Genomic DNA, 17,422 nt, shown 5'->3' on the forward strand with positions numbered 1-17,422 from the left:
ATAATTCCTGTCTTAACTTGGCAAATCGGTCAAGCGTTGTAATTTTAGTATTCTAAATATCTACATGTCCTTTTGATCGCTTTACATGCTCATTCATTTGAATATGCTCAAAGGCTGATACATTACATTTTGTACTACATCAGATAGAGTAAATTGCATTGGCTAACACTGGGATAGATGATCTCGGTGAAATCCATACATGAAAACCTTGAGGGGAACATACCTCTTAGAAGAGGGTGTTAGGGACCTGAGATGTTGAGCCCCTGTGCCGCCCTTATACATTTTCTTCGCCAGATATCTAACTTCCTGGATGAGCTCCAGTCTTTCCTGATCAAAGGCAGCAAAGGATCTTGCACTGCCACCCCTCTTGGGTGAGTCAGTGTCGTCGTCAGCAAAGTCCTTTACCCCAAGTACGCGGGCCAGGGCTGGCAGCAGGATCTGCAGGGTGGTCTGTGCGATGAAGGTTACAATTGTCTTGCACAATTTGGCAAGCTGTTCCTTCGTCATCTGTTTTGAACAAACAGAACAAAAACAGTCTTTTCAATGGAACTGTGATGTAAAGTATTCTAGATCGAACAGAATGCATTTGATCAACATTGTTATTCTTGTCTGTGACTGAATTCAAAGTTTGATGAAGTCTGACAGAGAACATGAATAACAGAATATGACTTGATGGCTAATCTCTGAATTCAACAGATCATTGACACATCAAAGGTCAAAGGCAGGTAGGGAAACTTACAGGGTTTTTTAGTCCTTTGTAGATCACTTGCCACTGCCTAGAAAATGTAAAATAAGTGTTTTAGTTAGTGTTTAGTTCCCACTGCACAATATTTCATAAATGTTGAACATTACAGAAAAACGTTTAACATACTCATCAGTAAGATTGCGCAGGAATGAGATGAGGATTGGGTAGGAGTATTCCATCTCATCCTTGTTGCCTGGGCCGAATGCAGCCTGAACAGCTTTCTTCTCCAGGAGCTCAATTACAGATCCTCTATCCAGGTGTTTATTCCTGGAAACTAAAGATGTGATTGCCGTAGAGGAAGTAGAAACAAAATTAAAGAGAAATCAGAAGTTTTATCTCTTAATACTCTGATTTCATTGTTTAAGGGTTTTAGAATAGGCCTATTTTAATAAAGCTATCTATGTGACCTTTCTTACTGATTACAGTAGACTACAGTTTCATTGAAAATGGATAATACAACCTGCACATCACAGACAGAATAGAGAAACAATGTAGTACTACAGAGGTAAATCTCTGACCTGCATCGTTGTCAGTGCCCAGCTTCCTTGACTTCTTGCCACTCCTCTTACTTTTTGCCTAGGATAGAACAGAACAGATTCTAGATCTCAAATGATGGCAGACATGTAACACCAGGGCCCGTATACATAAAGTTCATCAGATAAGGTGTGGGCTCAACCTTGCCCAAATAATTGTATTCATTATGATCTCAAATGCAAAACTGATCCTAGATAAGCACTCCTACTCTGAGACAATTTATGAATAGGCTATGGGCCAGGTCAAAGCAGCTCTTAAAACACGTTTTGAAAACAGCTACTACGTATGTTGTTATCTGAGATATATAGATATCTATGGTATGGCTGCTATCAGGTACAGAGTGTAACCCAGTAGGCCTATTATGTGCTCTGTCACTACTGCTATCTTACCTTCCTTCCCTTCTTGGCCTCCTCTTTGGGTGTGGCCACCGGTTCTTCCTCAACAACTTCCTTTCCTTCCCTCTGAGGATCACCATCCTCCCTCTGTGCTACCTGAAGGACAGACATTCCAATAAGTAATAATATGTCAATGTCAGAGTAGATCTGTGCAGAGGAAATCATAAATAGAGCTACAGCCATATCAGCGCTAAGCTGGTGACTTTATAAAGAATGGTACATTTGCTTTACAATATGTTATAGCTTTTTACAAGAAATATCTGCTTATATTGCTTTACCCTTTTTTACTTTCCCCCAATATTGTATGAAGTAATTTAGCTTACCTTTTCTTCATCCATTCAAGCTATTTTATATCTCAAAAAGCATGTCCTTGTCTGTGTTGGTTACATTCAAGTTGAGTTCAGGTCGAGAGTGAGGACAATATTGCAAGCAGGGACTGTAATTTAGGGCTACATGCTACGTCATGGAACGTTAGACCTTTATGACATCACAAATAGTATTTTTAGGAAGAGCGCGGGAAAGGTTACTTGCCCACTCAGTAGGACTAGCTAATATTGACAGAAATTTCCCCGTTAAACGTTTTCGATTGCCTACCCCTACGCCTTCCATCGAACATGGTCCTGCCTTTGCAATATTGTCTCTCTTGTGGATTTACTTACGTATGACATGTAGGCTTACTGTGTCGGATCAAGTTGATTGATCTGTCCTAGTCAGCCTTAGGTTGAACCCAAAATCTTCTGGGAAATATTTGTTAATAATATTCATTTCAATATCGTTTTATTCTTTGATTTAGTCCCAATCCAATCCTATTGTTGGCTGCCAATCCCCACCAAATATGTCATTGTAGGACATACTGTAGCGGGAGAAAGTGAGAGCTGCAACGCGGACGCGTTCGGTGGCTCCTTCAGTGCAGAGGCAAGCGCGTATGCCAGTGCCACTAAAGCCCGGGCTTGTGAGGCAGTAGTCTACAACGCTGACAGGCAACACCTTGTCATTTTATTAACTCACTAGAATTACCTTGTCTTCTTCATTCATTTCGATTGCACTTCCTTTCGTGGTGAAATTAGTTTTGATTACTATTAACTTTAATCTACAGAGTTTAAGTGTTTATGTTTCCCACGTCATCATGTGATGCTGTGAGCAAACAATTTATGCCCAGCCTTCCTAGATAGGCCTGGGCTGCATAACACTATGAATCTGGGAAAACATAACACTTAAAAAAAAGTTTTACAGTGCAAAAATAGCGTAGGCCTACTTGTGTACTATTCAAATCCACACTAAAGCCACACCTCTTCACACAGACGTACCCATATTCTGTTGTTTTAGCTTTAACCTCTGTTAAATTCACTTCCCTGGTTAATCTGTCATCATGTTTCGTGTTCTCCATGGTTAATCTGTCTATATGTTTAGTGCACTTTAATATAGCCTGTTTACTTATTTGAATGTTTGATTATATTTATTTTTATCCTGCAGATTTTGTTGTGGATTTAAATTGACTTTGGGTGTCTTGAAAATCACTTAAAATAGCACTGTTGTTCTAATCGTCAGATCGCAGGTATTCTGATCTTCACTGTCCATGGTGCTGAATCTGGCTGGGTAGATTAGTTTGAATGCCGAAAACTTGTTTGCCTACATTTAAAGGCCCTGTGAAGTCAAAATAATTGTATTTCATATTGTACAACAGCTGATGAAACTAACACTGTAAATGTGTTTTACAAAAATGTGATCGGGGTTGCTTCCTGATAGTTCTGGTTGAAAATAAGGAGCATGTTCCTCTGCCCAGGCCTTGCTGACACTTGCCAGATCTTACACTGCCTGGATAGGTATTTTGTGTGTCAGCTAACCACATCATATGTTATAGCAATCTGTCAGTCGATGACACAATGGATGACTTGGCACACAACCATTGGTTGATGCATGCAACACCTGAGCAGGGACACATTCTTTTCACAGCACTTCAATGCAAAGTAATTTTCGTAGAAGGTTTGGAGAGCATTTTCACTAACCCTAACCCTTTTCCTAACCTTAACCTCAGTTTCCTAACCTGCTACGAAAAATTCACTTCGATATTGAAGTGCCATGAAAAGAGAGTTTCTCACATCTATACAGCACCTTCTAATCAGCAGGTTTGCATGGGCGAGAGTTTTGGCTTTCCATGGCGACATCACCATGTGTAAATTGGTTTATAGACCAACGACAAAGAGAGTGCCAATAACAGCTAGTTTTAATTTCCCCTCCACACTGACCACTCCTAGACAGTCCTAGCAAAATTATTGCTTGAGAAAGTTTTTTTTGCAAAAAATACATTTTTGACCATTTTCATCGTAATCTATTACAGTAAGGTACTTAATTGTTACCCAGAAATGATTTGATATTGATATAAAAACGTCTGCTTTGGGCCTTAAAAAGATATGTGCACTACATACTCAGAAATCACATATATTGACATTTTAGAATGTATTTTATCAAGAAAGTAAGTTATACATGTCTTTTTTAATCTTACTCTTAGTTGCAAATAATTAATTTTGGCTGTGGTTCATTTGGTTTTCAGCACAACCCTGTTTGATAACGTATAGTATTATAGTGACTTCTTGTGGTAAAATGTCAAACTCACAACTAAACTCATTAAAATGGAGGTTTTCTTTACCCTGTCTTATCAAACAGTGCAACATTTGACTGATGAAATAGCATTCTTCTAAAATTCTTACACTTCTAGATGCAAAATACAAGTCACTATTCCAATACTGTTTGATTCTGCCATTTTTGAAATACATTTAACATTTCAGTTAAAAACCCTTTGGATAATATCAACATTAATTACTTAACATCTTAACACATACACACCATGTAAATATCAATAAACAGAGGAACACATGCTACAAATAGTTAGTGACTACCTACCAGTCAATTAAATTAGATTATTCAGAAAAATAACATTGTTATAAGAGACAAATTGCCTTTAGACAACATAAATGACTGCATCTGGACACAGGTCAAAACTACTCTGCCGAGCTCAAGTTACCAGCTATGTATGGTTTCAACACTTACATTTATTGAGTTATTGAAAAGTATCCTACAAACATTGTTCGAATGTGAAAGTGATCAGGTTTTCTGAAACAGGTGTGTTTGTATTGAAGAACCCTGAGATTGTGGACAGTAGGACTTGTGTGAACAGGTGTGAACAGACTGAAGATAATGATGTTTTCCTTTCTCTGTCTTTCGAAACTCAGGAACAGTTTGAATGTTTTTTTTATTGTAATTTAAACAATGGTATGGATGATTAAGCTGGATCTTTCTCTCTGAATCAGGAGTGCACTTTCATTCTCCCAATTTTTCCAAAAGCCCAATCTGAGCAATCTTTGCTATAAACCCTGTCTTTCCCATTGTTGTTTCAAAAGTGGAAAATGATCAATTCGATAATCACACATAATGGGCATTTCACAGCCAAGACTTTTGATCCTTCCCATCAAGGCCATGTTGGCCAGTTTAACCTTCACCCGGTCCCTCTCTTCCGGAGTCCTCTTGGAGGTGCACTCCACAGTAGAGTCGGTCTCAAAGGAGATGGCTGGGACGTGAGTGAGCAGGTGGCCCCCAGCCTTCTCCTGGGCCATGGGCGTGGGAGTCTGCAGGACCAGCCCGTGCGTCGCTTGTTGATGTCGAAGGTAAAAGCTAAGAGGATACACACAAACATTGACCATATAATGTAACGTTGTTACATGTAACTAACTAGCTTGACTTGCCACCGTGTGAAACATGTATGCTACCATATGTTACTAAAAAGAGCTGACAATATTATAAAATGTGATCCAGGAGTTTATGTTTGAATTCTGGTTCTCTCACAACACAAGTCACTCAGAAAAGCATCTGTAGGCAGAAGCATGCTACATGTACATTTGGCATTTGAAAAAACTACAGCTGTGCTATGCTACCGAATGCAAAATGTATCTGTATCATAAAAGTGTAGTGCAATATTCCCTTTTCTTGCACACACACATACTCTCTCTCACTAGGGACAAATGTTTTGGCTACTTGTCCAGAGAGGTTTGAGCTTTAGAAGTGGATCTGCAGCAAAAGTAGACCTTTATTGCCATCTACAGGTCAAAGGTCAGACTGGCATTCAGTAAAATGTAAACATGGGCGATCCACAGAAAATGGAAATGTGTGTGTTTCTGTTTGAGAAGTTAAACCAGTTAATTCCCTTATAACTGAGTGTCCTGCATCATGTATTATTTTATTGGTTGTAAATTAAATACGGTTTATTTTACAGTACATGTATTTTACACTGAATCATTGATATCTGGTTGAATGTTGGTTGTGGGTGTAACGGTGTAACTGGCGCCTCTGGGCTGAGGGGCTCTGGCGCCTCTGGGCTGAGGGGCTCTGGCGCCTTTGGGCTGAGGGGCTCTGGCGGCCCCTGGCTGACTGGCGGCCCCTGGCTGACTGGCGGCCCCTGGCGGCACTGGCGGCCCCTGGCAGACTGGCGGCACTGGCGGCCCCTGGCAGACTGGCGGCGGCAGACTGGCGGCCCCTGGCAGACTGGCGGCACTGGCGGCCCCTGGCAGACTGGCGGCACTGGCGGCCCCTGGCAGACTGGCGGCCCCTGGCAGACTGGCGGCCCCTGGCAGACTGGCGGCCCCTGGCAGACTGGCGGCACTGGCGGCCCCTGGCAGACTGGCGGCACTGGCGGCCCCTGGCAGACTGGCGGCACTGGCGGCCCCTTGCAGACTGGCGGCACTGGCGGCGCTGGGCAGACGGGTGGCTCAGGCGGCGCTGGGCAGACGGGTGGCTCCGGCAACGCTGGAGAGGAGGAAGGCTCTGGCAGCGCTGGAGAGGCGGGAGACTCCGACAGCGCTGGAGAGGAGGAAGGCTCCGGCAGCGCTGGACAGGCGGGAGCCCCTGTAAGGATGAGCCGGAGAGACAGCCTGGTGCAGGGGGCTGCCACCGGAGGGCTGGTGCGTGGAGGTGGTGACAGATAGACCAGACCGTGCAGGCGCACTGGAGCTCTTGAGCACCGAGCCTGCCCAACCTTACCCGGTTGAATGGTCCCGGTCGCCCTGCCAGTGCGGCGAGGTGGAATAGCCCGCACTGGGCTATGCAGGCGAACCGGGGACACCGTGCGCAAGGCTGGTGCCATGTAAGCCGGCCCAAGGAGACGCACTGGAGACCAGACGTGTAGAGCCGGCTTCATGGCACTTGGCTCGATGCCCACTCTAGCCTGGCCGATACGCGGAGCTGGAATGTACCGCACCGGGCTATGCACCCGCACTGGGGACACCGTGCGCTTCACAGCATAACACGGTGCCTGCCCGGTCTCTCCAGCCCCCCGGTAAGCACAGGAAGTTGGCGCAGGTCTCCTACCTGGCTTTGCCACACTTCCTGTGTGCCCCCCCCTAAGAAATGTTTGGGGCTGACTCTCGGGCTTCCATCCACGCCGCCGTGCTGCCTCCTCATACCAGCGCCTCTCCGACTTCGCCGCCTCCAGCTCTTCTTTGGGGCGGCGATATTCTCCAGGCTGTGCCCAGGGTCCTTTACCTTCCAATTCTTCCTCCCATGTCCATTCCTCTTTTCGCTGCTGTAGCTGTTGCCCGTTACCACGCCGCTTGGTCCTGTTGTGGTGGGTGATTCTGTAACGGTTCTCTTGCGGTGAAGGAGAGGCGGACCAAAACGCAGCATGGTGATGATTCATGTTTGTTTAATAAAGGAAAACTATACATGAATAAACTACAAAACAATGAAATGTGAAAACCTAAACAGTCCTATCTGGTGCAAACACAGAGACAGGAACAATCACCCACAAACACACAGTGAAACCCAGGCTACCTAAATATGGTTCCCAATCAGAGACAATGACTAACACCTGCCTCTGATTGAGAACCATATCAGGCCAGACATAGAAATAGACAAACAAGACATCCAACATAGAATGCCCACTCAGATCACACCCTGACCAACCAAAACATAGAAACATACAAAGCAAACTATGGTCAGGGTGTGACAGTGGGACATATCTGAAGTACTATGTGTGTGTGCTCAATGAATCACACTGTGTGTGTGTGGGTGGGGTGCATGTTCTATACATTATTCAGGACAACATTACTTTGTTTAGCCTACACCGTGACTATGACTGCATAATAAACTAAACTAAATATACTATGTATTTTCTAATCAAATGTGTTAACAGGGCAACAATAAAGAAGACAAAGGCCATCAATTCAATGCAAATATTACTGTATTAAAGGAAATTGTTGTATTAAGCTTGCTTTGAAAACCGTTTGAATGGCTTGGATAGGCCTATGGAGATGGTGGAAAACATCCTGATTAGAAGGGGACGTTTGCGAGGCTTCTCCTGTTGAGAGGTGGAGGGAAGACCCTCTGGGAGTCCAAATGTGGCAGGATGTGCCACTATGTTGGGCGACAGAAGAGAGAGAGTTGACATGCACTTTCATTTAGAAATGATGGTATATTGTATTCTTAGTTTCAACTCATTATTACTTTCACAAATAAATGAGAACCAGAATCTTGAGATTTGGAAACTATAAATAATTGTACATAAGAGATTACTATCGATAATATATAATGTACTGTATATAGGGTTTAATATTTTTGCAATAGCAGCTTTGTACACCAATATCTCAAACAGTAAATGTCCTGCTGTATGGACTTACACATGATATCTTCAGTCTGGTCTTTGGATTCAGAATGGCAGGATTTCTTATTGGAATCCTTCTTGTTTCCCATCATGAATGGCTAAAACAAAAACATGTCAAAACAACTGTCACAGCAGAACAATCTCACGGTAATAACGATCACATCTTACACACCAGCACAACAAGATTTATAAATGGTTTTGGAATTAATGGATGGTTTTACATTTTCTCTAAATAACATTGTTTACTCACATTGACACAATTGTTAACTTAAATAAGTGTGATGTACCTTTAAGTTGAATTTCAGTCTGGCAAGCCTTTGTAGGAAAGACAGCTTCCCTCTGGTAGCCTTCACATCTTCAGCCATGAGAAGAGCTTCTGGCCTGGTGGCTTCAAAAGATGTTCTTGAGGCTGCTCTTGATGCCTCGTTACAACTGTGGAGAAGCTCCTTGCTCAATGACTTCACAAGAATCCTATTGAAAGTGGAGTCCTGAGTCGACACGGCCAGTTGGAGTATTTTCTCTGAGCCAAACTCCTTCAACAGATGTTTGTAGACGGTGCTGTATACTTTGTGACTCTTCAGGTTCTTGGGATAAGCTTGGGTCTCAGAGCAGCCTGACCATGCACAGAAGGAAGCTATAACTTTTGGAATCAGGTCTTGTGACGTGCGTGTGACGTCAGTTGGGTACAGATCAGTTTGGGTTTGTATTTTTGACAGAAGTCTCACCACTAACATGCTGATGAGGCCGGTGAAGTCATCATCACCGACTAAGTTGCCAGTGGATGGGGTTGAAAGCGAGGCAACATCCGGGCTGGTTGAATTCTGATCACAAACAATGCTCTGAGGTACATCGAAACAACTGATGGTATCCCTTTCCTCAGCATCTATGTTGGCCTCAAAGCCTCGTGCAGCATTGGAGGTCCCACTTGTTGTCATGCTGATGGCGGAGAAAGATGGCAGAGGGTAGGACTTACCACTCAGTAGACTGCCTATATCAGTTACAGTTCCGGTTGGAGATGACCCTCTGCTTTGTGCATCAGAAACCACAGAGTCCATGACCTGGCTTACCATTACTTTGGTAAACAGGCTGACTGTGTCACTAAATGCTGATGTAGAAAAAGAACATGAAATCCTATCTTCAGATACGCTAGCCGGCACACTAACTCCCTGAGCCAAACTCATTGAAGCTGTAGAGGGCACAAGGCTAGGAAGCAAGAGGCGCTTCACAGACTCCTCTGCAAAAAGCTGAACCAGCTTGTAAGCTGTGTGCTTCCCCACCGTCTTGTCATTCCTCTTCAGCTCAGTAAGGACTGTATCGGATGCACTCTTTCCAGCCGCCACTGTCAGAACCAGAGGGGTCAAGTTGCTCTCAGAAATGATGCGGTTGACTTGGTGAGTAAGATCACGTGAGAGAGCACCAATCCTACCCTGAGATATGAGCTCCTCCAGTCTTGCTATTGCAGCTGTTAGATCAGGGTGGAATGCAACCTCCCCTTCTTCCTCTGGATGTACCTCCTTTATGATGGTATCCACTATTGCAGACATGCTTTCCCTGGCATCACACACCAATGTTTTTGGCTTAGTAGATTTGCCCATGTCGATGACTGAGCATCTCACAATGGGCTGAGTAATACTCTCTGGTAAATCAGAAGAGATGGGAGTGCCAGGGAGTGAAAATTCCCACTCTGACTTCTTTGATCTGGCAGATGAGGATGACAACGAGGAGGAAGAACGCTGTGGCGCTTCATAGATCAGTTCCTCACCACATTCACTGCTTACCCTTTCAACATCCTTCAGCATCATTCCAACCACATTCTCTATTTGTGAAAGCTCAGTCACCGTTTGGTCAGATTTTGACAGCTCTTTCTGAATTGAAACCAGAATATGGCTGAGGGTCTTTTTGGCTTGAGCCGTTGTTGCTTTGACTTGATTTTGCCATGTAAAATAATTCCTCATCTTTGTCTTCACATTGTGGTAAATAGTCTTTGCAGTTGTCCAGATCTTCTTCTCAGATACTTCCAAACCAGACTGTGAGCCTTTGGGTGTGGCCTCAGTGTACTCTGAGGTTTTCTCATCACTCTGTTGAAGCATAGAGTCTGCCTGCCATAGAGTAGTAGAAGACTCTGTGGGTGGGAAAAGGCTCTTCATGTCATTTGTAATTGATCCAACGATTTCAAAAGCAGTTATATCTGTATGCCTTAAGGAAATTGTTGATTTTGCTGGCAACATCTGAGAATCTGTCTGGCTGGAACTGACTTTGCTGGGAAAGCTACTGACTGATTTGATCAGTATTTTTCGCACTTCGTTGGTAGCGTTCATCTGGAACTCCTCACTGGAGAGTTTCTCAATGACTGAGGCTGGAGTATCTCTTAATCCTTCCAACCATGAAGAACCAGACACAGGCATGTCTTCTAGATAAGACATGACACTGTCCAAAAAGCCACAGACTTCAAGGGAGTTGTAAGAGGAACCCTCTGCAACAGATGATGTGCATTCCAAATCTGCCACCTCTGACCTATACATGGTCACAATCTGGGACAAGACCTCTTTGGTGCAGGGCACCATGTTGGAATCACAGAGAGACAGTAATGGTTGAGAGTTCTCACTTTGGCATTTACGGAGAGAACCAAGTCCTGTTGAGTTGACCACTTGCAGTATTGCCTCACTCTTACTGGTTTCAGGTTGCTCTGGTGTTTTCTCTCCTACAGAGTCAGTTGAATCACATCCATCAGATAAAGAAGATGAACTACGTTCTGATATAGGGGATTCACTCCTACATGGGGAAGGCAAGCTCAGGATTGAAACAGGCAGATCACTGGAGTCAGTATGCTCCAGAAGCACAGCACTGGAGTCAGCTTTTTCCATAAGTTCTTCCCCTTGGACTGGAGCTCCACCCATTCTGAGGAACAATGTCTCCAGCTTTGCCTGAAGTCTCTCGCAGAGTCTACGAGCTGCATGGAAGGGTTTCCGCTTTGTCGTACAGTGTCCCACTTGGGTATCTCTCTGGGTGCTTGTTGGCTGATCTAATTCAGCATACTGCACAATGTCCTTGACATCTTCAACAAAGTTATCAATTATTTGTGATGCCTCAGATTCTACTTTGGTCTGTATGAGCTCAGTGGCCGCAGAATCAAGGATCCTGTCAGATGGGCTAGATGCATTCATCAAGCTTGGAGTGGTACTAAACGAATGAGAAGGTTGAACCATACCAGAGATATCGCTCATTAACCTTCTCACAAGAATTTCACTCACAGCCTTTGAGGCTTTGGTCTTGAACTTCACACTAAACAGAGTGCCAAGATTTTGCATCATTGCTTTGCAAGATGTACATATTATGTTCAGCTCCTCTGGAACAGGAGAGTCTTCAACATCCAGGTGCTCCACTACAAGGTCACTGCCAGATGCCAACATTTTAACTTTCACAGCCACTTCTCGAAAAACCTTAGCCAATTCCGGATCTTCTTTTTCCAATTCACCCACCATCTCTGCGATAACAGTCATCACTTCTTCTGTTGCAGGTGGAATGCATGACTCTAATACAGAGGTAGAGCTCTGGTCCTCTGGGGTGGTGTGATCATCAAAACATTTCTGGACCATGTTGACCATTTGTTCAGCGGCCTGGGTACCAGAAGAAATAGGGGAGGACCGCCCTGAAATGGCTCTGCTGATGGTCGCAGAGAGGGCAGAGTTAAGCTGTTCGACCACCACCTTGATAAGACCAACAGTCAGCTCAGGTGGGCAAGAGGACAGGATATTATGATCAGACAGTTGCTCCTGGACACTTTTGATGATTCTGTCCTCTGTCATTCCCATGAGGACTTTCACTGAGGTCTGGGAACTTTAAAACGAACAAGCAAAGCATGATAATTCCTGTCTTAACTTGGCAAATCGGTCAAGCGTTGTAATTTTAGTATTCTAAATATCTACATGTCCTTTTGATCGCTTTACATGCTCATTCATTTGAATATGCTCAAAGGCTGATACATTACATTTTGTACTACATCAGATAGAGTAAATTGCATTGGCTAACACTGGGATAGATGATCTCGGTGAAATCCATACATGAAAACCTTGAGGGGAACATACCTCTTAGAAGAGGGTGTTAGGGACCTGAGATGTTGAGCCCCTGTGCCGCCCTTATACATTTTCTTCGCCAGATATCTAACTTCCTGGATGAGCTCCAGTCTTTCCTGATCAAAGGCAGCAAAGGATCTTGCACTGCCACCCCTCTTGGGTGAGTCAGTGTCGTCGTCAGCAAAGTCCTTTACCCCAAGTACGCGGGCCAGGGCTGGCAGCAGGATCTGCAGGGTGGTCTGTGCGATGAAGGTTACAATTGTCTTGCACAATTTGGCAAGCTGTTCCTTCGTCATCTGTTTTGAACAAACAGAACAAAAACAGTCTTTTCAATGGAACTGTGATGTAAAGTATTCTAGATCGAACAGAATGCATTTGATCAACATTGTTATTCTTGTCTGTGACTGAATTCAAAGTTTGATGAAGTCTGACAGAGAACATGAATAACAGAATATGACTTGATGGCTAATCTCTGAATTCAACAGATCATTGACACATCAAAGGTCAAAGGCAGGTAGGGAAACTTACAGGGTTTTTTAGTCCTTTGTAGATCACTTGCCACTGCCTAGAAAATGTAAAATAAGTGTTTTAGTTAGTGTTTAGTTCCCACTGCACAATATTTCATAAATGTTGAACATTACAGAAAAACGTTTAACATACTCATCAGTAAGATTGCGCAGGAATGAGATGAGGATTGGGTAGGAGTATTCCATCTCATCCTTGTTGCCTGGGCCGAATGCAGCCTGAACAGCTTTCTTCTCCAGGAGCTCAATTACAGATCCTCTATCCAGGTGTTTATTCCTGGAGACTAAAGATGTGATTGCCGTAGAGGAAGTAGAAACAAAATTAAAGAGAAATCAGAAGTTTTATCTCTTAATACTCTGATTTCATTGTTTTAGGGTTTTAGAATAGGCCTATTTGAATAAAGATATCTATGTGACCTTTCTTACTGATTACAGTAGACTACAGTTTCATTGAAAATGGATAGCACAACCTGCACATCACAGACAGAATAGAGAAACAATGTAGTACTACAGAGGTAAATCTCTGACCTGCATCGTTGTCAGTGCCCAGCTTCCTTGACTTCTTGCCACTCCTCTTACTTTTTGCCTAGGATAGAACAGAACAGATTCTAGATCTCAAATGATGGCAGACATGTAACACCAGGGCCCGTATACATAAAGTTCATCAGATAAGGTGTGTGCTCAACCTTGCCCAAATAATTGTATTCATTATGATCTCAAATGCAAAACTGATCCTAGATAAGCACTCCTACTCTGAGACAATTTATGAATAGGCTATGGGCCAGGTCAAAGCAGCTCTTAAAACACGTTTTGAAAACAGCTACTACGTATGTTGTTATCTGAGATATATAGATATCTATGGTATGACTGCTATCAGGTACAGAGTGTAACCCAGTAGGCCTATTATGTGCTCTGTCACTCCTGCCATCTTACCTTCCTTCCCTTCTTGGCCTCCTCTTTGGGCGTGGCCACCGGTTCTTCCTCAACAACTTCCTTTCCTTCCCTCTGAGGATCACCATCCTCCCTCTGTGCTACCTGAAGGACAGACATTCCAATAAGTAATAATATGTCAATGTCAGAGTAGATCTGTGCAGAGGACATCATAAATAGAGCTACAGCCATATCAGCGCTAAGCTGGTGACTTTATAAAGAATGGTACATTTGCTTTACAATATGTTATAGCTTTTTACAAGAAATATCTGCTTATATTGCTTTACCCTTTTTTACTTTCCCCCAATATTGTATGAAGTAATTTAGCTTACCTTTTCTTCATCCATTCAAGCTATTTTATATCTCAAAAAGCATGTCCTTGTCTGTGTTGGTTACATTCAAGTTGAGTTCAGGTCGAGAGTGAGGACAATATTGCAGGCAGGGACTGTAATTTAGGGCTACATGCTACGTCATGGAACGTTAGACCTTTATGACATCACAAATAGTATTTTTAGGAAGAGCGCGGGAAAGGTTACTTGCCCACTCAGTAGGACTAGCTAATATTGACAGAAATTTCCCCGTCAAACGTTTTCGATTGCCTACCCCTACGCCTTCCATCGAACATGGTCCTGCCTTTGCAATATTGTCTCTCTTGTGGATTTACTTACGTATGACATGTAGGCTTACTGTGTCGGATCAAGTTGATTGATCTGTCCTAGTCAGCCTTAGGTTGAACCCAAAATCTTCTGGGAAATATTTGTTAATAATATTCATTTCAATATCGTTTTATTCTTTGATTTAGTCCCAATCCAATCCTATTGTTGGCTGCCAATCCCCACCAAATATGTCATTGTAGGACATACTGTAGCGGGAGAAAGTGAGAGCTGCAACGCGGACGCGTTCGGTGGCTCCTTCAGTGCAGAGGCAAGCGCGTATGCCAGTGCCACTAAAGCCCGGGCTTGTGAGGCAGTAGTCTACAACGCTGACAGGCAACACCTTGTCATTTTATTAACTCACTAGAATTACCTTGTCTTCTTCATTCATTTCGATTGCACTTCCTTTCGTGGTGAAATTAGTTTTGATTACTATTAACTTTAATCTACAGAGTTTAAGTGTTTATGTTTCCCACGTCATCATGTGATGCTGTGAGCAAACAATTTATGCCCAGCCTTCCTAGATAGGCCTGGGCTGCATAACACTATGAATCTGGGAAAACATAACACTTAAAAAAAAGTTTTACAGTGCAAAAATAGCGTAGGCCTACTTGTGTACTATTCAAATCCACACTAAAGCCACACCTCTTCACACAGACGTACCCATATTCTGTTGTTTTAGCTTTAACCTCTGTTAAATTCACTTCCCTGGTTAATCTGTCATCATGTTTCGTGTTCTCCATGGTTAATCTGTCTCTATGTTTAGTGCACTTTAATATAGCCTGTTTACTTATTTGAATGTTTGATTATATTTATTTTTATCCTGCAGATTTTGTTGTGGATTTAAATTGACTTTGGGTGTCTTGAAAATCACTTAAAATAGCACTGTTGGGGATCACGTGACCCTTGGACGAGATGGCCGCATGAACTAAGAGCTCCGCACAAGTAGTTTCCAATTCCTAATCTTACCTCCACTCCAAGTTCAAACTCATTTAGCTTTAGTAAGAAAAAGTCATGGCGGCGACACTACAGGTGACATTTTTACCCGGACTCGAGTATTAGCGACGGAAAAAGCCTCCAAGAAGAAGCTAGCTTCAGAAAAAACTAGCGCCATTAGCCAGGAGCAAGAGAACCCGCTCCCCCACGAGGCACAACGAATGCCAACCTCGCACTCTGTCGAAGACATCCTTTCTGAGTTGAGATCCCAACGTACAGAACTAAACACTAAATTAGATGCCATTAACTCTCAGCTCAGTGCGATAGGGGGCAAGGTGACAATCCTGGAAAACGCTTTGCCTGACATCAACAACAAGATAACCATAAACGCGGGGCGCCTGGACGAGGCAGAGGGGCGAATCCTATCCATGGAAAACTTATTGACAGATGCCATGGAAACAATAGCATATGCTAAAAAGAAAATCGAGCATCTGGAAGAGAAAACAGAGGACCTGGAAAACAGGGGGCGAAGGAATAATTGTGTTCTATTCAATCTGGGCGAAAAAGAAGAGGGAAACAACCACCGCGCCCAATCACCATACGTTTCCTGAGATTCACCGACAAGGAACGAGTCCTACAGGCGGCGAAAAACAACACCATCACAGTGGGAAACGCCAAACTCGCTTTACACCAGGACCTGTCAGCTGGAATACGCCGAAAGCGCCGAGAATTTGACGAAGTGAAGAAATACTCCATTGACCGAGGCATCTTCAGGGGATTCAAATACCCAAACGAGCTCAGGATTCTTCACCAAGGAGCCTTGCGACACTTCAAAACTCCCGAAGAGGCAAAACGTTTTTTGAAAGACAATCCTGGCCAATGAGAAACAGACCAATGACTAAATGCGATTAATGCCATTACTAAAGGAGGTAAGACGACATATAGCCGATATCCAGAGACCCACCCCCTAAAGGTCATTATAGCCGTCCAATTTATATTTATTTTCCTTTAACTGAGAGGGATGGGCTGTATAGCCTAACCTAGGCCTACTAATGTTTCAGCCTACTTTTATTTCCCTGTTTTTTTGTTGTTGTTGCTATTATTACTTGGGGTTCCCTATGTCCCTCGGGGGAGGTATATGTAGGCTTGGCTATTGATTTTATTTTTCTCCCCTCTTTTACTGTGGTCTGGACGAGGGCAACTATGTTATTTACTCAATGCGGGGTGGAGAGGATGAGGCATTTCTTTGGTGGGGAGAGGGAGACGTTGTGCGTTGCTAACTGTTCCCGGTTTTTGTTTTATTCGGAACACAGAATTGAGACTGAGCGGGGGGGTAATAGATCCAACGGGATGTGTCGAGTTGTTTGGGAACTCGGCCGGGGTGTTCAGATATTATTATTTTATGTACACCATTTATTTTCCTTTTATGTGAACGCAGCTGTAATTACTATCCATTTTTACCCAGCGATGACTTGCACTAAAGTTCGATTACTGCTCGATGACGATGACTAGTACCTTGAATCTATTGACATGGAACTGCCATGGTCTAGGGCATGCAATAAAACGAAAAAAGATACTATGTGCTCTAAAAAAGGAAAAAGCAGACATCGCTATTACAAGAGACACACTTCTGTGATGCTGAACATGCCAAACTCCGCAGAGCTTGGGTGGGACAGGTGTATTTCTCATCTTTCAAATCAAACAGTAGAGGCACAGCCATACTTATCCATAAAAATGTTCCATTCATAATTGACAAAAACATATCTGATCCGGAGGGGAGATTTATTTTGATAACTGGGTCACTATATGGTCAACCAATTACTATATTAAACATATACGCCCCTAACACAGATACTCCTGCCTTCATTGTCAAAAATTATAACCCTGTTCAATGAGCATTGTGTCTCCTAGGCGTGGTGGCCGGAGATTTTAATTGTACCCTTAACCCAACCCTAGACAAATCATCTCAAGTCCCCACCACAA

At 43.3% G+C, this 17,422-nt stretch overlaps 2 protein-coding genes and 1 long non-coding RNA gene across 3 annotated transcripts; all 3 read right to left on the reverse strand.

The window, feature by feature from the left end:
- Positions 1-229: 229 nt before the first annotated feature.
- LOC139396930 (uncharacterized) lies at positions 230-1,011 on the reverse strand. Its single transcript, XR_011630881.1, has 3 exons — positions 872-1,011; positions 740-776; positions 230-507 (listed from the first exon to the last, which is right to left on the reverse strand). It is a non-coding gene; the product is annotated as an uncharacterized lncRNA (long non-coding RNA).
- A 6,874-nt stretch (positions 1,012-7,885) lies between these two features.
- On the reverse strand, positions 7,886-12,154 carry LOC139396933 (serine-rich adhesin for platelets-like). Its single transcript, XM_071143862.1, has 3 exons — positions 8,611-12,154; positions 8,340-8,421; positions 7,886-8,076 (listed from the first exon to the last, which is right to left on the reverse strand). The coding sequence occupies exons 1-3, from the start codon at positions 12,133-12,135 to the stop codon at positions 7,925-7,927; spliced, it is 3,759 nt and encodes a 1,252-aa protein (XP_070999963.1). The 5' UTR covers positions 12,136-12,154; the 3' UTR covers positions 7,886-7,924.
- Positions 12,155-12,198: 44 nt separating this feature from the next.
- Positions 12,199-14,182, reverse strand: LOC139396934 (uncharacterized). Its single transcript, XM_071143863.1, has 5 exons — positions 13,854-14,182; positions 13,449-13,506; positions 13,057-13,204; positions 12,925-12,961; positions 12,199-12,692 (listed from the first exon to the last, which is right to left on the reverse strand). Exons 1-5 carry the CDS (start codon positions 14,040-14,042, stop codon positions 12,348-12,350), a joined length of 777 nt encoding a protein of 258 aa, XP_070999964.1. The 5' UTR covers positions 14,043-14,182; the 3' UTR covers positions 12,199-12,347.
- Between the last annotated feature and the right edge of the window lie 3,240 nt (positions 14,183-17,422).

This window comes from Oncorhynchus clarkii, unplaced genomic scaffold (assembly GCF_045791955.1).
Source record: "Oncorhynchus clarkii lewisi isolate Uvic-CL-2024 unplaced genomic scaffold, UVic_Ocla_1.0 unplaced_contig_4439_pilon_pilon, whole genome shotgun sequence".
Classification (NCBI taxonomy): Eukaryota; Metazoa; Chordata; class Actinopteri; order Salmoniformes; family Salmonidae; genus Oncorhynchus; species Oncorhynchus clarkii.

Coding starts and splice junctions, on each gene's coding strand:
- LOC139396933 (XM_071143862.1), bottom strand. CDS start 12,135: ATGGGAATGACAGAGGACAGAATCATCAAAAGTGTCCAGGAGCAACTG. Junction 8,422..8,610: donor GACTGAAATTCAACTTAAAG/GTACATCACACT, acceptor TTTTTGTTTTAG/CCATTCATGATGGGAAACAA. Junction 8,077..8,339: donor CCAGACTGAAGATATCATGT/GTAAGTCCATAC, acceptor CGCCCAACATAG/TGGCACATCCTGCCACATTT.
- LOC139396934 (XM_071143863.1), bottom strand. CDS start 14,042: ATGGCTGTAGCTCTATTTATGATGTCCTCTGCACAGATCTACTCTGAC. Junction 13,205..13,448: donor GGGCACTGACAACGATGCAG/GTCAGAGATTTA, acceptor TCACATCTTTAG/TCTCCAGGAATAAACACCTG. Junction 12,962..13,056: donor CTGCGCAATCTTACTGATGA/GTATGTTAAACG, acceptor TACATTTTCTAG/GCAGTGGCAAGTGATCTACA.